General features: G+C 31.5%; 11 protein-coding genes across 11 annotated transcripts; 7 read left to right on the top strand and 4 right to left on the bottom strand. All coding sequences in view use genetic code 12, as the record gives it.

Annotated features, from left to right (window-relative positions):
- Positions 1–349: 349 nt before the first annotated feature.
- On the bottom strand, positions 350–1,236 carry DFJ63DRAFT_317385 (uncharacterized protein). Its single transcript, XM_064906821.1, has one exon. It carries the CDS (start codon positions 957–959, stop codon positions 480–482), a length of 480 nt encoding a protein of 159 aa, XP_064763346.1. The 5' UTR covers positions 960–1,236; the 3' UTR covers positions 350–479.
- Positions 1,237–2,323, top strand: ATP14 (F1F0 ATP synthase subunit h). Its single transcript, XM_064906820.1, has 2 exons — positions 1,237–1,300; positions 1,717–2,323. The coding sequence occupies exons 1-2, from the start codon at positions 1,283–1,285 to the stop codon at positions 2,023–2,025; spliced, it is 327 nt and encodes a 108-aa protein (XP_064763345.1). The 5' UTR covers positions 1,237–1,282; the 3' UTR covers positions 2,026–2,323.
- MEC3 (Mec3p) lies at positions 2,324–3,639 on the bottom strand. The gene has a single exon (XM_064906819.1). The coding sequence runs from the start codon at positions 3,325–3,327 to the stop codon at positions 2,347–2,349; it is 981 nt and encodes a 326-aa protein (XP_064763344.1). The 5' UTR covers positions 3,328–3,639; the 3' UTR covers positions 2,324–2,346.
- DFJ63DRAFT_58072 (cleavage polyadenylation factor subunit) lies at positions 3,507–6,134 on the top strand. Its single transcript, XM_064908956.1, has one exon. The coding sequence runs from the start codon at positions 3,687–3,689 to the stop codon at positions 6,036–6,038; it is 2,352 nt and encodes a 783-aa protein (XP_064763343.1). The 5' UTR covers positions 3,507–3,686; the 3' UTR covers positions 6,039–6,134.
- On the top strand, positions 6,135–6,744 carry SMD2 (mRNA splicing protein). The gene is made up of 2 exons (XM_064908957.1): positions 6,135–6,235; positions 6,299–6,744. Exons 1-2 carry the CDS (start codon positions 6,231–6,233, stop codon positions 6,630–6,632), a joined length of 339 nt encoding a protein of 112 aa, XP_064763342.1. The 5' UTR covers positions 6,135–6,230; the 3' UTR covers positions 6,633–6,744.
- Positions 6,744–9,234, bottom strand: CDC46 (MCM DNA helicase complex subunit). The gene has a single exon (XM_064908955.1). The coding sequence runs from the start codon at positions 9,040–9,042 to the stop codon at positions 6,856–6,858; it is 2,187 nt and encodes a 728-aa protein (XP_064763341.1). The 5' UTR covers positions 9,043–9,234; the 3' UTR covers positions 6,744–6,855.
- DFJ63DRAFT_58069 (uncharacterized protein) lies at positions 9,235–10,040 on the top strand. Its single transcript, XM_064908954.1, has one exon. The coding sequence runs from the start codon at positions 9,427–9,429 to the stop codon at positions 9,970–9,972; it is 546 nt and encodes a 181-aa protein (XP_064763340.1). The 5' UTR covers positions 9,235–9,426; the 3' UTR covers positions 9,973–10,040.
- Positions 10,041–10,175: 135 nt separating this feature from the next.
- DFJ63DRAFT_333629 (uncharacterized protein) lies at positions 10,176–11,390 on the top strand (the record flags this gene model as incomplete). Its single annotated transcript, XM_064907885.1, has 1 exon — positions 10,176–11,390. One exon carries the CDS (start codon positions 10,176–10,178, stop codon positions 11,388–11,390), a length of 1,215 nt encoding a protein of 404 aa, XP_064763339.1.
- Positions 11,391–11,428: 38 nt separating this feature from the next.
- DFJ63DRAFT_58089 (uncharacterized protein) lies at positions 11,429–13,066 on the bottom strand. The gene has a single exon (XM_064908958.1). The coding sequence runs from the start codon at positions 12,702–12,704 to the stop codon at positions 11,466–11,468; it is 1,239 nt and encodes a 412-aa protein (XP_064763338.1). The 5' UTR covers positions 12,705–13,066; the 3' UTR covers positions 11,429–11,465.
- On the top strand, positions 12,995–14,176 carry SER1 (O-phospho-L-serine:2-oxoglutarate transaminase; the record flags this gene model as incomplete). Its single annotated transcript, XM_064905733.1, has 1 exon — positions 12,995–14,176. One exon carries the CDS (start codon positions 12,995–12,997, stop codon positions 14,174–14,176), a length of 1,182 nt encoding a protein of 393 aa, XP_064763337.1.
- Positions 14,177–14,353: 177 nt separating this feature from the next.
- On the top strand, positions 14,354–16,291 carry DFJ63DRAFT_284507 (GTPase; the record flags this gene model as incomplete). The annotated part of the gene is made up of 1 exon (XM_064904815.1): positions 14,354–16,291. The coding sequence occupies one exon, from the start codon at positions 14,354–14,356 to the stop codon at positions 16,289–16,291; it is 1,938 nt and encodes a 645-aa protein (XP_064763336.1).
- Positions 16,292–16,298: the final 7 nt, after the last annotated feature.

Here is a 16,298-nt window from a genome sequence, read left to right as displayed (position 1 = left end):
ATTCATTTATTTGTTTATTAGTTTAATTAACCAATTATAGATATTAAAGCCTAATATCAATAGATAATTATGTTTTATTTTGTTTTATGCTTATATTTTTTAATGTTTTCCCCCTTTTTTCATCTATTTTCATCGTTTTTTGTTTAATTATTACTATTAAACGAAATTCAAAACAAAAAAACAACAACAACATAACATTAAGTCCTTTTTGTTTGTTTTATTAAAGTTTGTGATTATATATTGTTGTTTACAATTGTTATTATCATTCATCATTTTATATAGTTTTTTCCTCTTTTTATAGTTATATATATAAATAAATTTATTTTACATTACATTACCTTATCTTGTATTGTTGTAGTTGTACTTTTTACATGTATTAATCTATTTAATATTACATATCTACAAGATAAACCTTTTACAATAAACGCCAAAAATTACCCAAAACCACAAAAACCCTTATGAATCTATACTAGTCATTACTAAAGACCATTTGACATATTATTAGCCATACTAATCTTGATATGTTTCAGTAATGATTTTTGATAATCATCTTGGAAATTGTAAAAGGATGGAGGTGGAACTGGTAAGCCTTGTAAATTTGGAGGGGGAGGTAAGAATGATTTCAAAGTTTCTTCATCTTCATCTTCCTCTTCCTCATCATTATCATTCTTTTTAGAGGATGTATCATGATCCACCATTAATTCATCATGATCTTTCACTGCATTCAAATCATATGAAGATCCTGGTGCCTTTCTGTTTAAATAATCCAACGTTATTTCATATTTCTGAGAACTATCTTGATTATTAACTTCATTCCAAACTCCTGTTTCTTTAGCTTTTGATTCATAATAATTACAATAGAATTTGATATGATTCTTCCCTATTAAATGGGATTTCCTAACACTCATGGTGTCATGAGTCAAATATGATTTACAATAATCACAATAATACTTTGGCATCTTGATTATTGAGGTATATTGATTGAAGATGTGTACAATCAATTGGTGATAGATAGATCTATATATTCTTCTTTTTCAATTAGTGTATAGTAAAAAATCCAATCACATGATCACTAAAACGTGACTTCACATACTATTAAAAATTGACCAATAAAAAAAGATGATTGATAGTGTATAACTAAAGGACTAACCAAAAATTTGATCAAATTTACACGACCCCCGAAAATCGCTATTGGAAAAAAAATGAATGAAAATATTGACATTATAAACCTAATGGTAAAGTTGATTGTATCAAATAATAGCATAATAATAGAAAGTCAATCATGTTTAGACCTGTTATTGTATGTATTTATTGTATCATTGGGTCAAGTGAATGAATATATGAATGGAATTTTATTCATTGGCGGTATGGGGATGTCGTAATCGAATCCATAAGATCATCAACATTAATGAAGTAATAGTGTCTTAATTTCATCAACAGACATCTATCAATAAGATGAATGATTTGAAAGACATGACGTATGGAAAGTCAGCCATGTCAATTAGAACTTGTGTGTTTGAAATTTATCAATTGGGCTCAAATTAAGTGATTGGGGTAATCTATAATATCACAAGATTGAATATCCAAACACATTTATCTGTCAAATATCATTTATCCCAACAAGAGATTAATACAAAGTGGAACATTCTATTACTATAACATTCACCGACTTATCTACTCATAGATTAATTATACTAACTCATTTTTTCTTTATAGCGTTCAGTAGCTTCAAAGAGATTATTCTCAATGACTCCAGCTAGAAACAATATAGTTTCCGAATTATACATTCAACAAATCAAAGCATTCAAACCAATTGCTATTTCTGCTAAAGAATTAGAAAGTGCCGTCAAAGCTTTCCAATTACCTGCTAAAGCCACTATTCCATCATCTGAATTACCAACTGAAGCTTTATCTGAATATGAATCAAGTGAAGTTGAAACTGAAACTGTTTCTGCTTCTGGTTCATCTATCGCTGCTGAAGAAGACTGGTTCGTTTTCGAAGAAGAACATGAAGAACACCATTAGATTCAATGTTTAACGTTTATTATTAATATTATTAGAATGTTTTATGTTTACTGCATTATTTCTTTCATTTAAAAAAACTTCATCCTTGGAAATTATATGTACAATCTAAGTGCTTTATTTTTTTAAATGAAAAACATATCAAAAGATGATGAAAAATACAAATTATACTAAATCCAATTGCTTAATTGGTATTCTTACTTTTATAAATTTATATATCCCAATATGTGATACATTATTTTTATATATACTTTTCCATGAATACATATAAAAAAAAAACCTATTTTAAGATCTTTAAAAGACTAGAATGTAATCAGACTTGACTTAATACTCCATTGCATTTCTAATTCGTATACCACTTATGTAATATATAATCTCTACTTCATCAGAATCTTCTAGTAAACAATGTAACACGCATTCTTTGGCAGTAAGTAATAAGTAAACTGTCTTACATGTAGAAACCACTTTCGAAGCCATTTGCCAATCTTTCAATCTTACTACTATTTCTTTATCTTCACCAGGATCATTCTCATCGATATTTCCTGCATCTCCATTAATATGTTGTAATTCAGTTCGAATCATCATTTCACCTTCAACATTTTCTTGAAATGGTTTTAAAACTTCTAATTTCTCATTCCAACTAATGGTAACTCTATATTTACCCTCTTCTTCTAAAACAAATCCTAAAAATCCACCTCCTCGCCTACTCGCCTTTATACAAACAGTATCATTACTTGACGATCGCTTAAACTTATCAAGTCTCCTATACGTTGATACGAATTCTTGCGGTAGCTTTATGATAAGATCTATATCATGCAATTCTGGTTCTTTTAAAAGCAACAAATCTTGTGTATTCTTTAGTATCTTGACCGGGATTCTAAATGTATGATTGATAGTACTAGCATTGACGTTAATGTTGGAATAGAATAAAGCTAATGAAGCTGTTCTACTATTTCCTGAATTTGCACCTTGAGCTCCAGTCGATTCTTTTCTTTGAAGTCGTATATTCAACCCATCACTATTGGCCTTATCGAAATTCCTCAACGTTTGAAGTAATAATTCAACATTGACTTCTAACAGGATGGTATTATCTCGAAGACTCTGGATTTCAATTTGATTAAAGATAGCATGCATTTTCAATTTACACCAAACTTGAGGTTCCTGACTGATTGATTGACCATTGACCAGAATCACATACAAGATATCAGGGGTGAATCGTAATAATATATATTTTCTTAATGAACTGATCAACGACAATGCCGTCTTAAGACTTTCTGTATTGTTGGTCTTAAGCTTTAACTTCATCCTCTCTCATGTAGACTCTGATACCTCTAACGCGTTTGATCTGAATTATCCACACTGTAACAATATCACTAACTCTGAAAAATGAACTTCAACCACCTATCAAATACAACTATGAATGATTGTAGGACGTTAAACTTGAATTCCGTCTAGTTCCAACCTCTAAATCAGTTGTTGCAAACTTCAAATTTATCAACTATACATATCAACTCTCACGACTATATCTTAAAATCGACTTGGAACTGCATATAAAAAATTCATTGAGATTTTTCTTTTAGTTCTGAAAAGCTTCGATAAATACCATAAAGAATCAAAACCACAGGCTAAATTAAAGGCAACAAGAAGTTAAACTTACCAATCAGATGGTAGTTGATGTTAAGGATTCAGATGATTCTGAAGCGTTCAATTTCTTTGGTCTTGGTGGTTGTAACGAAGTGGGTAGATCATGTCATATCATTGAATATAAGAATAAAGTAGTGATGTTAGATGCTGGTATTCATCCTGCTCTTTCAGGTCATTCATCATTTCCATATTATGATGAGTATGATCTAAGCAAAGTTGATATCTTATTAATCAGTCATTTCCATTTAGATCATGCTGGTTCCTTGCCTTATGTCATGCAACATACCAATTTCAAAGGGAAAGTATTTATGACCCATGCTACCAAAGCTGTTTATAGATGGTTATTAAAAGATTTCGTCAGAGTTACTTCTATCGGAGGTGAAAATAGAAATGATGGAGCTCCCGATGCATCTACTAATTTATATACTGATGATGATATCATGGATTCATTTGATAGAATAGAGACAATCGATTATCATTCAACCATTGAAATTGATGGGATACGGTTTACAGCATTTCATGCTGGTCATGTTCTTGGTGCTTGTATGTACTTTATTGAAATTGGAGGATTAAAAGTGTTATTCACAGGAGATTTTTCTCGTGAAGAAAATAGACATTTACATGCTGCAGAAATACCACCTACTAGACCTGATATTCTTATATCGGAATCAACTTTTGGTACTGGTACTTTGGAACCATTACCGGAATTGGAAAAAAGATTAACTCAAAATATCCATGCTACTATTTCTAAAGGTGGTAGAGTGTTAATGCCAGTGTTTGCCTTAGGTAATGCTCAAGAATTATTATTAATCTTGGAAGAATATTGGTCTCAACATGAAGATCTTCAGAATATAAACATATACTATGCTTCGAGTTTAGCTAAAAAGTGTATGGCAGTATATCAAACTTATACTAATGTCATGAATGATAATATCCGTCTTTCTATGACCAATTCAGGTCAAAAATCAAGTCCATTCGATTTCAAATATATCAAATCTATAAAGGATGTATCGAAGTTCCAAGATTTTGGCCCATCAGTAGTGGTGGCATCACCAGGTATGTTACAAGGTGGTGTTTCAAGACAATTATTAGAAAAATGGGCTCCAGATCCAAAGAATTTGGTGGTAATGACAGGATTTTCGGTCGAAGGTACCATGGCCAAAGAATTATTAAAAGAACCTCATACAATTCAATCATCAGTTAATCCAGATCTTACTATACCGAGAAGATTAAACGTCCAAGACATCTCCTTTGCAGCTCATGTGGATTTCCAGCAAAATACTTCATTCATTGAAAAAGTACAACCTCTGAAGATTATTTTAGTGCATGGTGATTCAGTTCCTATGGGAAGATTAAAGTCTGCATTATTAAGTAAATACTCATCTCGTAAAGGTACAGATCAAGAAGTTAGGGTTTATAATCCAAAGAATTGTGAGGAATTGAAAATAGGTATAAAAGGATTGAAAGTTGCCAAAGTATTGGGATCATTGGCTGATGAACAATTAATCCATCTTAAGGAAGTAGTTCAAAAAGAACTTGACAAGAGTTCACAAATTGAAGAATTAGAAGATTCTGAAGTTAAGACTGAAATGGAAATTGACGGAGACGAAAAGGAAAAAGAAAAAGAAAAACCAAAGGAAGAAAATGGAAATTTGAAGACTGGTCAATTCTTATCAGGTGTCTTAGTATCGAAAGATTTTGATTTGAATCTTTTACAATTACAAGATTTACACGAATATACACAATTATCTACTTCTATAGTGAAATCAAAGATAAATGTTAAGATTAATGCTGATATCTCGTTAATGAAATGGCATTTAGAACAAATGTTTGGTTATATTAACATCTTGAATGATGATGAAGAAGAATGGGAATGTGTTGTAATGGACGTTGTCGATATTTTTATAGATCGAACTAAAACTGGAAATGGATTGTATATAACAGTCGAATGGATTAATGACAATCTTATGGCTGATTCATTAGCTGATAGTGTAATTGCTATTCTTTATTCTATTGATGCATCTCCTGCATCAGTTAAACTTTCTTCCCATGTACATAGTCATAATCATACTGAGGTTAAATCGGAGCAACAAGAAGACATATCACTTGAGAAATCAGCCCATGCTAATTCTGAAATATCAAGTCGTGTACATCGTATAGCTTCCTTACTTGAAGCCCAGTTTGGTGAATCTTTAATCCCAGAAGGTGATGATAAAGCTGTTATCAAATTTGGTAAAAATGAAGCAAAAATTGACTATTTGAATCTTACTGTTCAATGTGCTTCAAAGGTTTTGAGAGATAGAATTGAAAATATCATTAAGAGAGGTACAGCTTTAGCTGCTCCTTTAAGTCAATTCCAAAAAACTGTATAATTATGTATAGATTATTTATAAACATAAACATTTTGCATCAATTAAACCAGTTTGAGATGTATAGAAATTTTTGTCGTGTGAATTTCAAGTTTGATACTATTTTTTTTTTAAGATATATATATATAATGTGAAATATAAATACCAGTAACTTGTAATTCGTAATACTTATAAATACTTTAACACCACAACATCATGAGGTATGTATACCAAGAGAAACTGAAACACCTGGAATTATCCAATACTAACATCATGTCATCTAGTGAATTTATAGATCGTCCAAGATCAGAATTGACTGAACTCGAGTTACAAAAATTAGAGGAATTTGAGTTTACTCATGGACCAATGTCATTAATCCAAACAGCTGTGAATAATCAGACTCCTATCGTTATATCATGCAGAAATAATCATAAACTAATAGCTAAGGTCAAAGCTTTTGATAGACACTGTAATTTGGTGTTGGAAAATGTAAAGGAATTATGGACCGAAACGGTGAAAAATAGCAAAGGTAAGAAGATTAAATCAATTTCAAGGGAAAGATTCATTTCTAAGTTATTCCTTAGAGGTGATTCTATCATCATCATATTGAAGGCTTAAACTCCGCTATAAAGGTCATTTCCCTTATTTCATAACATGTATTATTATTATTATTATCGACATCTTAGATAGAGTTCAAATTATTGCATATTATTATATATATTGTTGGCGTATATCATCTATGGTATATCAGGTTTAATGTACAATATGTATTTTCAAAATATAAACTAAGCTATTATTACAATGAAGAAATGAAATTAGAGATTACAAGAAGAAACTAGACTCATACACCCACACGTAAGATATTCTTACCTTGATGTCTAAATCTAATGGATTCATGTTTTTGTAGTATATCTAAAGCCCTATTCAAGGCTGCCACACTGGTCTTACCACTCTCAACAAATTCTCTTCTTAAAGTACTATAAGCAGTTGAGAAACCTAAAGGTAAACGTCTCTTTAATTCTTGTTCAACTCTTCTAATTTCTGCGGTAAATTGAGGATTTCCGGAACCATCACCAGCAATACCTTGATCAACAGCATCCATAGTAGAAGCAGTAAACAATCTAATGGCTTCTTCAACATGTTCTTCGGTAGCTACTGGTGACAATTTTAATTTAGCTAAGGATTCAGTTATACGTATAATAGCTTCCAATTGTCTGACAGTAATTGGAATTGAAGACCTTTCATTCATATCTGATTCATTGATTTGTAATTTACGTCTAATTGAAACGAAATGTGATGATAATCTTTCAGCTGCATCAGGAGATAATCTTGGAGCTGATCTTTGTTTGACATATTGAATATATCTTCTCATGGTTTCAATTGGAATTTCACCTTCTTGAAGTTGTTCTTGAGTTTTACCACCAGTATGAACATTCATAACATGTTGAGCGATAGAAATATCTCTACTTTCATTATGTTCATCCTTAACAATAAAGATCATATCAAATCTGGATAAAATTGTACTTTGGAAATCAATATTTTCACCTGGACTCTTAGAATCATCATATCTACCAAACACAGGATTAGCAGCTGCCAATACTGATGTTCTGGAATTTAAAATGGTAGTAATACCAGCTTTAGCAATAGAGATAGTTTGTTGTTCCATAGCTTCATGAATAGCCACTCTATCTTCATCTCTCATTTTATCAAATTCATCAATACAAACAACACCACCATCAGCTAAAACCATAGCACCACCTTCAAGATAGAAATCTCTAGTTTGAGGATCTCTTTGCACAGAAGCAGTTAAACCAGCTGCTGATGAACCCTTACCTGATGTATAAACTGAGATCGGAGCAATTTTTTCGACAAACTTTAATAATTGGGATTTAGCAGTACCAGGATCACCTAATAACAATACATTAATATCACCTCTTAATCTCATTCCATCTGGTAAGACTTTTTTAGATCCACCTACTAATAAACATGAGATGGCTTTTTTAATATCTTCATTTCCATAAATTGAAGGAGCAATTGAATTAGCAAACACTTCGTATAAATTAGGTAACCTTGATAATTTTAAGAATTCTTCTTCTTCTTCTTCAGTGAAAACAGTACCTTGTCCATTGATACCAATATCGACATCGGTTTGAATACCCAATACTTTCAAGTATGGATTACGAATAGCGACATTTCCTCCACCACCGTTATTGTTACCTTTTTGTTTGGATTGGAAAATAGAATATATACCAATGATAGTAACTCTTGTACCTGGAACCACTTGATTGGCTAAGTATCTATCAGCTTGTAAGAGAATATGTCTTGGCATTTCTCCAACTGGAACCATATCTGGAGATTCTTGTAATTTTAAAACTTGTTGATCAACAAAAGTAGATTTATCATGGGCTATAACATAAGGATCATAAGGACATTTTTCTTGAGTTGTATCTGTTTGTTCCTTTTGACATCTACTAGGTAAATTCACTTGACCAAAACCTGATTTAATAGGTAATCTAAGAGTGTGTTTACATGAACGACAAATCAATTGAACTTGAGTGGCTCTTGATGATAAAACTGAAGCAGAAATAATGATACCACTAACTCTCACAATTTTAGCAATATGTTCTGAATCCAAATCTCTAATTGAAGTTTTACTAGCATTGGATAATAAGATTAATTGACAATGAGGGAAATCTGCTGGAACATCATTAGTTGATAAATAAGCAATTCTTTTAGCAATATCAGTTATAGCATTTTCAAATAATGGGATCATCTCAGCTGGATCATCAGTTAATTTTTTATTTAATTCTTCATTAAACCCAATAAGATGTTCTGAATTAACTCTTAAGAAGTAGTTCTTGATCAATAAGTTTTCTCTTAATTGATCTCTGTATATGAAACGAGTGTCTAATCTGAATTCTAAAATGAATGAACGGAAAGCTTTGGTGATTTCATTAAGAGAACTATCTTGAGGATCTTCTCCTTGTAAGACTTGAGCTCCATAGACTTCACCTCTTTCGTATGACATTGTATAAGTTGTTCGTAGTAACGAGTGTGTAAGATAAGGACCAATACTTCAGAACAGCAGCTTAATTGAATGGGTTTATAAACTATGTTTTAAACTATTAAATCTTTTTAATGACTTTTCGTGTTAAGTTCGAAATTTTGTAGATAGATGCACTTAATTTTCCTAATTGGGACAAATTAAAATGTGAAAAAAAAAGAGACGTTAACGCGTTTGTAAAAAACTGCAAAATTATGATTTAATCTGTAAATAATCAATTTTTCGTTTTCTACAGTTTTGATGGCTGTCTTTTCAAACTGTAAATATTGAATCACATCCTTTGATGCCTGTATTGGGTTGATCCCATAGAACTATTAGAGAGTCAAAACCTATCTAGTTAGTATAGGTATGCTACATCCGTATCGTGTATCAGGACGCTTCATAGCGTCGGTAATAAACTTGCAAAGTAAATTCCTATTCTCAACTTCAATTACTTGCAAAGCCATACCCAAAAAGCATAAATTACCACCTAGACCAAAATGGTTAATTAAAGAAGAAGAACTAGAAGAGAAATTCATTAAAGGGGGTAGTGGACCAGGTGGTCAAAAGATTAACAAATCAAACAGTAAAGTTCAGTTGACTCATATTCCTTCTGGGTTAGTGGTTGAATGTCAATACTCAAGATCACAAGAACTGAATAGAAAACGAGCCAGAGAGATCATGTCATTAAAACTAGATGAAATGCTTAATGGTGATAAAAGTCGAACAGCAGTTGTAAATGAAAGAAAGACTAAATTGAAACAAAGTAAATCTAAGAGGGCCAATAGGAAATATAAGGTATTGGATGAAGAAAGGAAAGAGCAAAAGGAGAATGAAAATGAAGATGAAGATGATGATGAATTAGATCCGGAAGACGAATTTGAATTGTTTTTGAAAGAGGTCAAAAAGGAATGAGTTAATCACAGTTCCCATTCTTGTATATAGCAGGACTATTTAGATAGAATTGTATCATAATTGTATCATTATTCAATAAGGATCATATTACACTGTAATTTTTCTGCGTAGAGATTTTGTTTGCAACCTTTTTTACAGCACTCTCTTGAATTCGTATTTATCATCATTATACCATAACACCCATCAATCTATCATTAGGAGTGATGTCAATCAGTAATACAGCAGTGATTGGTTGTATCATTGCCTTATTTGGTTTAATCATCCTTTGTACCATTATTATATCGGTTATTCTATGTGTTACTTCTAGAATATCATCTAGTTACGAGAAGGGGCAAAATGATAATGGAAGTCAACATAAAAGTTTCAATCTATTTCATGATTTATTAAGGAATTCATCTCCTAAGATTGATTTAGAAGCTCAGAATCATACTTATAATGATATGTCATCAACCATTGTTCTTAAAAGTTTCCCAATGCTGCTAGTACTGCCAACAGAGGGGGGTCAAAATCATGTCCTGGATGATGGAGGATTATTAGTTACGATATCAAGAGATGACAGAAGTAAAGTAATACTTGGAACTGATGGAACTGCTGCTGAAGAGCTGGATTATAGAAGTGCCATTGAAAGTTTTCATACTATTACTGATGGATTAGAAGATCGAAAATTAAGATTAAAAAAATCGATTAGAAGAATGTCATCAGTTCATTATAAACGTAGTAATGATAATACGTTAAGTACCATTGTTGCCATTCCAAATGAAAGAAAACAATCTTATATTGCTGATCAATATGACAGTTTTTCTCGTACTCTTATGCTTCAAAATATGATTCAAACTTCAGTTAATGATGATAATCAAGCAATTATGCAAGTGAGGGATCCATTTCTGAATAGTTTAATCAAAGTTGGAGGAATGGTTGTAGTTGTTAAACCATTCCATGGAACTGAAGAGTTTGAATTTAATACTTTAGAAACTGGTGATTTACTTAGAATAGTGAAGTTTTATATTAAGGAAGATGAAGAGGTTTCAATTAAGCCATTACGTATAATTTCTGATAAGCAAGCTAAGAATAACAGTATTAGTGTTAATGATGAAGGAAGTAGAAGGTCAACTATTATTGAAAGTTCAGAAGAAATCACTATCAATGGTTACAGTGTAGATGAAGATGTGTTTATCGATAGATCAGATCTTAATTATTCCAAACTTTATTGTACTGGTATTATTCTCAATTCATGCTTAGAATTTAATAACAATACTAGTGATTTATCATTGAGAATTAAAGATAATATTGGAGGTGAATTAGAATTCTTAAAAGATTTCCCATTGGAGATAGTTTCATTAGAGACGACTGTTTTGAGATCAATGCATGATGTTACTTTATCTAGCAGCCATATTGAAGAAGTCGAAGACTATCAATAATCATTGCTATTCTCATTTTTGCAACTAAAAGCGGAAAAATAAATGTGCTTATAATATTTGCTATAATAACTACTACTAATTATTTTCTATATATCTCTGATGAATATTTTTCCAATTTTCAGCTGTCTTTAAAGCATCTTTCCAATTTTGAGTCATTATTTCTAATTCCTTTTCCAATTGGTTTAATTTGGATGATTCATCTTCAATTTTTGATTCATTATCATCGATTTGAGAATGGATAAATAAAATATCAGAAATGTTATGATAAAATTTATAAATATTATTTAATATTGGTTTTGAAATTAATTCAAATGATTTTAAATCATTGAAGTATTGTTGTATGATATCATGATTTATATGATCAAATTCTTGTAAATCAACTATATCTGATGGATTAGGTAAGTTAATAATTGATTTATCTCGATTAAAATCAGCTAGATTTGAATTGAATTGATTATAGTATTCATTTATTAAGTCAATAAATTTAGTAAATTTATAATTTTCTGTAGCTATTGATTCAATGATTGATGTTAGATTGGAGGTTAATTCATTTACTTCTTGATTTATTATTGCTTCGTTTGGTTTGATGGGAGTTGATTCAGTATTATCAATTATAGGGGTATTATTATAGATTAAATTGGAGTTGATTGATGTTGTTGTTATGGTATTGGTAGTATTATTGGTAGTTAAATCCTCCAAAGGAGTTGAACTTAATGGTATACCATATTTGATAACTGATGATAAATTCCTCTTATCTAGTAGTCTGGCTTTTAATTCTTCAATCTCAAGTGATTTCTTTTTCAATTCAATTTTATATTTCTTTTGTAAACTGGTTGACCAATGCTTTAGTCTATTCAAATCATTAAGTTGTAATTTGTTGATTTTATTTAAAGACCCAATTTGTTTATTTAAATCATTTTGTTCGAATTGAATCAATTTGTTTAAATCCTTTTCATTCTTTAATAATGACTTTTCCAATTGTTCATTCTTCTCTGTCAATTTCTTAATTTGAGCTTCCTTTTGTAAGATAGTATGATTTGATAATTTCTGTTGATTTCTAGTTCGATCCAACGCAATCAAAAGTGAATGTATTATATTAATGGTTGATCTATCGTTTTCATACACGGTCTCATTGATCTTGAACTGTTCTATAGCCTCTGATTCAAACTGCCCCCTTAATAGATCTGGATAATCTATCGATAAAAACTTGAGTTTATCATCGATATAAGCTCTTGATAATAGCATAGAATTGATCAAATCAGAAGCATTATGGATGGGTTCTGTATCCAAGTATGACGATGATGGTTCTGACATCTATGATAGTTGTATCTTGATGGTTGTCCACTACTAGAAGTACCCAGTTGTATGGTTACTTCTTCTTGATTCTTGTTGTTTTGTTGTTGTTGTTGTAAAAAAATCAAAACAAATCACAAAAACTAAAATTTGTTAGTTGATGTAATTTGTGATGTGAGTGAGGTGAGTAAGAGTCATTTTTGAGATCATCATCATCAACTTTAAATTTTTCAACTTCTTTTACATTTATCTTTGATCTTTTTGATTATTTGCAACACACTTTAACAATTGTCAAATCATATAATATCAGTATGAGTGAGTTCAAGACTTTAGATCGTGAAGAACCAAACTATTTTGGTGCTGGTCCAGCTTTATTACCAACTTCAGTGTTACAAGAAGCTGCGTATGACTTAATTAATTATGAACAGCAAGGTCTTGGTATTGGTGAAATTTCTCATCGTTCAAAACCGGCCATTAAAGTAATTGATGAAACTAAAGCTAATTTGGCCAAGGTATTGAACATTCCAGATACTCATGAAGTGTTTTTCATGCAAGGTGGTGGTACTAGTGGGTTCTCATCGATTGTATATAATTTAATTGCAAATTACGCTAAAAGACACCCTGGTAAAGTTGGTAAGGCAGCTTATGCTGTAACTGGATCTTGGTCTAAGAAATCAGCTGAAGAAGCTGTCAGATTAGGTTTCGATGTTGATATTGTGGTGAATACCAAGGCTAACAAATTTGATGATATCCCACCTTATTCAGAATGGAAAGCTATTGATAAAGAGAATACTGCTTATCTTTATGTTTGTGATAATGAAACTGTTAATGGTAATGAATTCAAAGATATCCCAACCTCTGAATATCTCCCTGAAGGTGTTGAACTTGTGGCTGATATGTCATCCAATATCTTATCAAAAAAAGTTGATGTTAGTAAATATGGGGTTATTATGGCTGGGGCTCAAAAAAATATTGGTTTAGCAGGTTTAACCATTTATATTGTTAAGAAATCTTTAATTGAACAACCAACTGATGATGAATTGAAATCTTATGGTATACCAAGAGTTCCAATTGCTTTCCATTTCCCATCTGTGGTGGCTAATAATTCAGCTTATAATACTATTCCAATCTTTACTTGTCATATTTTAAAATTAGTGACAGCTAGACTTATAGAAAAAGGTGGAATTGAATATATTCAAAAAGTGAATGAAGAAAAAGCTCAATTATTATATGCTGCTTTAACTAAATATCCAAACTTTTATAAATTACCTATCGTTAATCCAAAAGTTCGTTCAAATATGAATGTGGTATTTACTTTACCAAAGGATTTAGAAGATAAATTCATTCAAGAAGCCACTGCTAAAAATTTAACTGGATTAAAAGGTCATAGATCAGTAGGTGGTATGAGAGCTTCTATATACAACGCTGTTACCCTTGAAAGTGTTCAATTGTTAGTTGCTTTTGTAACTGAATTTGCTGAAGCTAACCAATAGATATTTCATTTCTCTATAGTGTATACTGAAAAAAAAAATTATTTACTGAGACTTTAAAAAAATATTGAAAAATTATTTGTAGATGCAAATTTAAACAGTAAGGAACTGACATCAGTACATGGAATGAACAGACTCATATTGCCTAGTCGGAGAGTCATATCACGATGCTGCTTGCCAATGGTGATACCGACGCGGTTTGCTACTAATGTGAGTATCACGAAGAAAGTATTAACGTTGGAAGATAAACGAATCCTTTTAAATAAGGAAAGTTATCGAAAACAAGTTCAAGAAAGATTATCCAAAATACCGAAAGAAAACTATAGAAACTTCAGTATAGTGGCGCATGTTGATCATGGGAAGTCAACTCTTTCCGATAGACTTTTAGAATTGACTGGTGTGATTCAACCTGGTGAAAATAAACAAGTGTTAGATAAATTAGAAGTGGAACGAGAGAGAGGTATCACTATCAAAGCTCAAACTGTGTCTATGATTTACAATGATCCCGAATCAAAGCATGATTATTTATTACATTTAGTTGATACGCCAGGTCATGTTGATTTCAGAGCAGAAGTATCAAGATCATATGCTTCATGTGGTGGAGCATTATTAATAGTCGATGCATCTCAAGGAGTTCAAGCCCAAACCGTGGCTAATTTTTACTTGGCTTATAGTATGGGATTGAAATTGATTCCAGTGATAAATAAAATAGATCTTGATCAAGCAGATATCCCTCGTGCAATGGATCAAGTTGAAGAAATTTTCGAACTTCCTAGAGAAGATTGTATATCAGTCAGTGCCAAAACAGGTTTGAATGTTGATCAAATTATTCCCCTGATTATAAAGAATATTCCAGCTCCTGTAGGTGTTGAATCCAATCCTTTAAAGGCTTTATTGGTCGATTCATGGCATGATACTTATTTGGGTGTAGTAATGCTTGTTCATATAGTAGATGGAAAAATCAAAAAAGGTATGAGACTTTTATCAGCTAATTCAGATAAAGTCTATGATGTTAAAGATGTGGGTATCATGTATCCTGACATGATGACTATGGATGAGATTAAATCAGGACAAGTGGGCTATATCGTGCTTGGTATGAAGAATCCAAGAGAAGCTCTTGTTGGTGATACCTTTTTCCAATATGGGTTTCATGAAGGTTTGACCCCATTACCTGGGTTTGAAGAACCTAAACCAATGGTTTTCGTGGGTGCCTTCCCAGCTGATGGTGCAGAATTCAACGTAATGGATGATCAAATGCAGAATCTTGTTTTGAATGATAGATCCGTCACTTTAGAAAAGGAAACATCAAATGCCTTGGGTCTTGGTTGGAGATTAGGATTCTTAGGTTCTTTACATGCATCAGTCTTTAAAGAAAGATTGGAAAAGGAATATGGAGCTAAGATTATACTTACAGCTCCAACTGTGCCTTATAAAGTTGTGTATAGAGATGGAACTGAAAAAATAATCACCAGTCCTGACAAGTTTCCTGATTCTAAGGATGCCATAAGAGTTGAAAGTTACATGGAACCATACGTTCAAGCCATTATTACAGTCCCAGAAGAGTATATGGGAACCGTCATGACATTGTGTACAAATAATAGAGGAACTCAAAAAGAAATAGAATATTTAACTACAGGTCAAGTGTTATTGAAATTTGATATACCATTAGCCCAATTAGTTGAAGATTTCTTTGGTAAATTAAAAGGTTGTACCAAAGGTTATGCTTCATTGGATTATGATGATGCAGGTTATAAGAAATCTGATATTGTTAAAATGGAACTTTGTGTTAATGGCGAACCCCAAGATGCATTAACTACTATCTTACATAAATCTCAAACTCAAGCAAGAGGTAAAGAATACGTTACTAGATTCAAAGAATTTTTAAGATTTCAATTATTCGAAGTTGCAATTCAAGCCAAGATTGGTAATAGGGTTGTTGCTCGAGAAACTATCAAAGCTAAAAGAAAGGATGTTACTCAAAAGTTACATGCTGCTGATATTTCAAGAAGAAAGAAACTTTTGGAAAGACAAAAGGAAGGTAAAAAGCAAATGAAAGCAACTGGTAGAGTTCATGTTAATCATGATGCTTATCAAGCATTCTTACGTCGTAATGATTAAAAAAGTA

This window comes from Scheffersomyces coipomensis, assembly GCF_036884675.1.
Source record: "Scheffersomyces coipomensis strain NRRL Y-17651 chromosome Unknown DFJ63scaffold_2, whole genome shotgun sequence".
NCBI lineage: Eukaryota > Fungi > Ascomycota > Pichiomycetes > Serinales > Debaryomycetaceae > Scheffersomyces > Scheffersomyces coipomensis.
The sequence above is the reverse complement of the archived record's forward strand: the minus strand, read 5'-3'. Positions and strand labels throughout refer to the sequence as shown.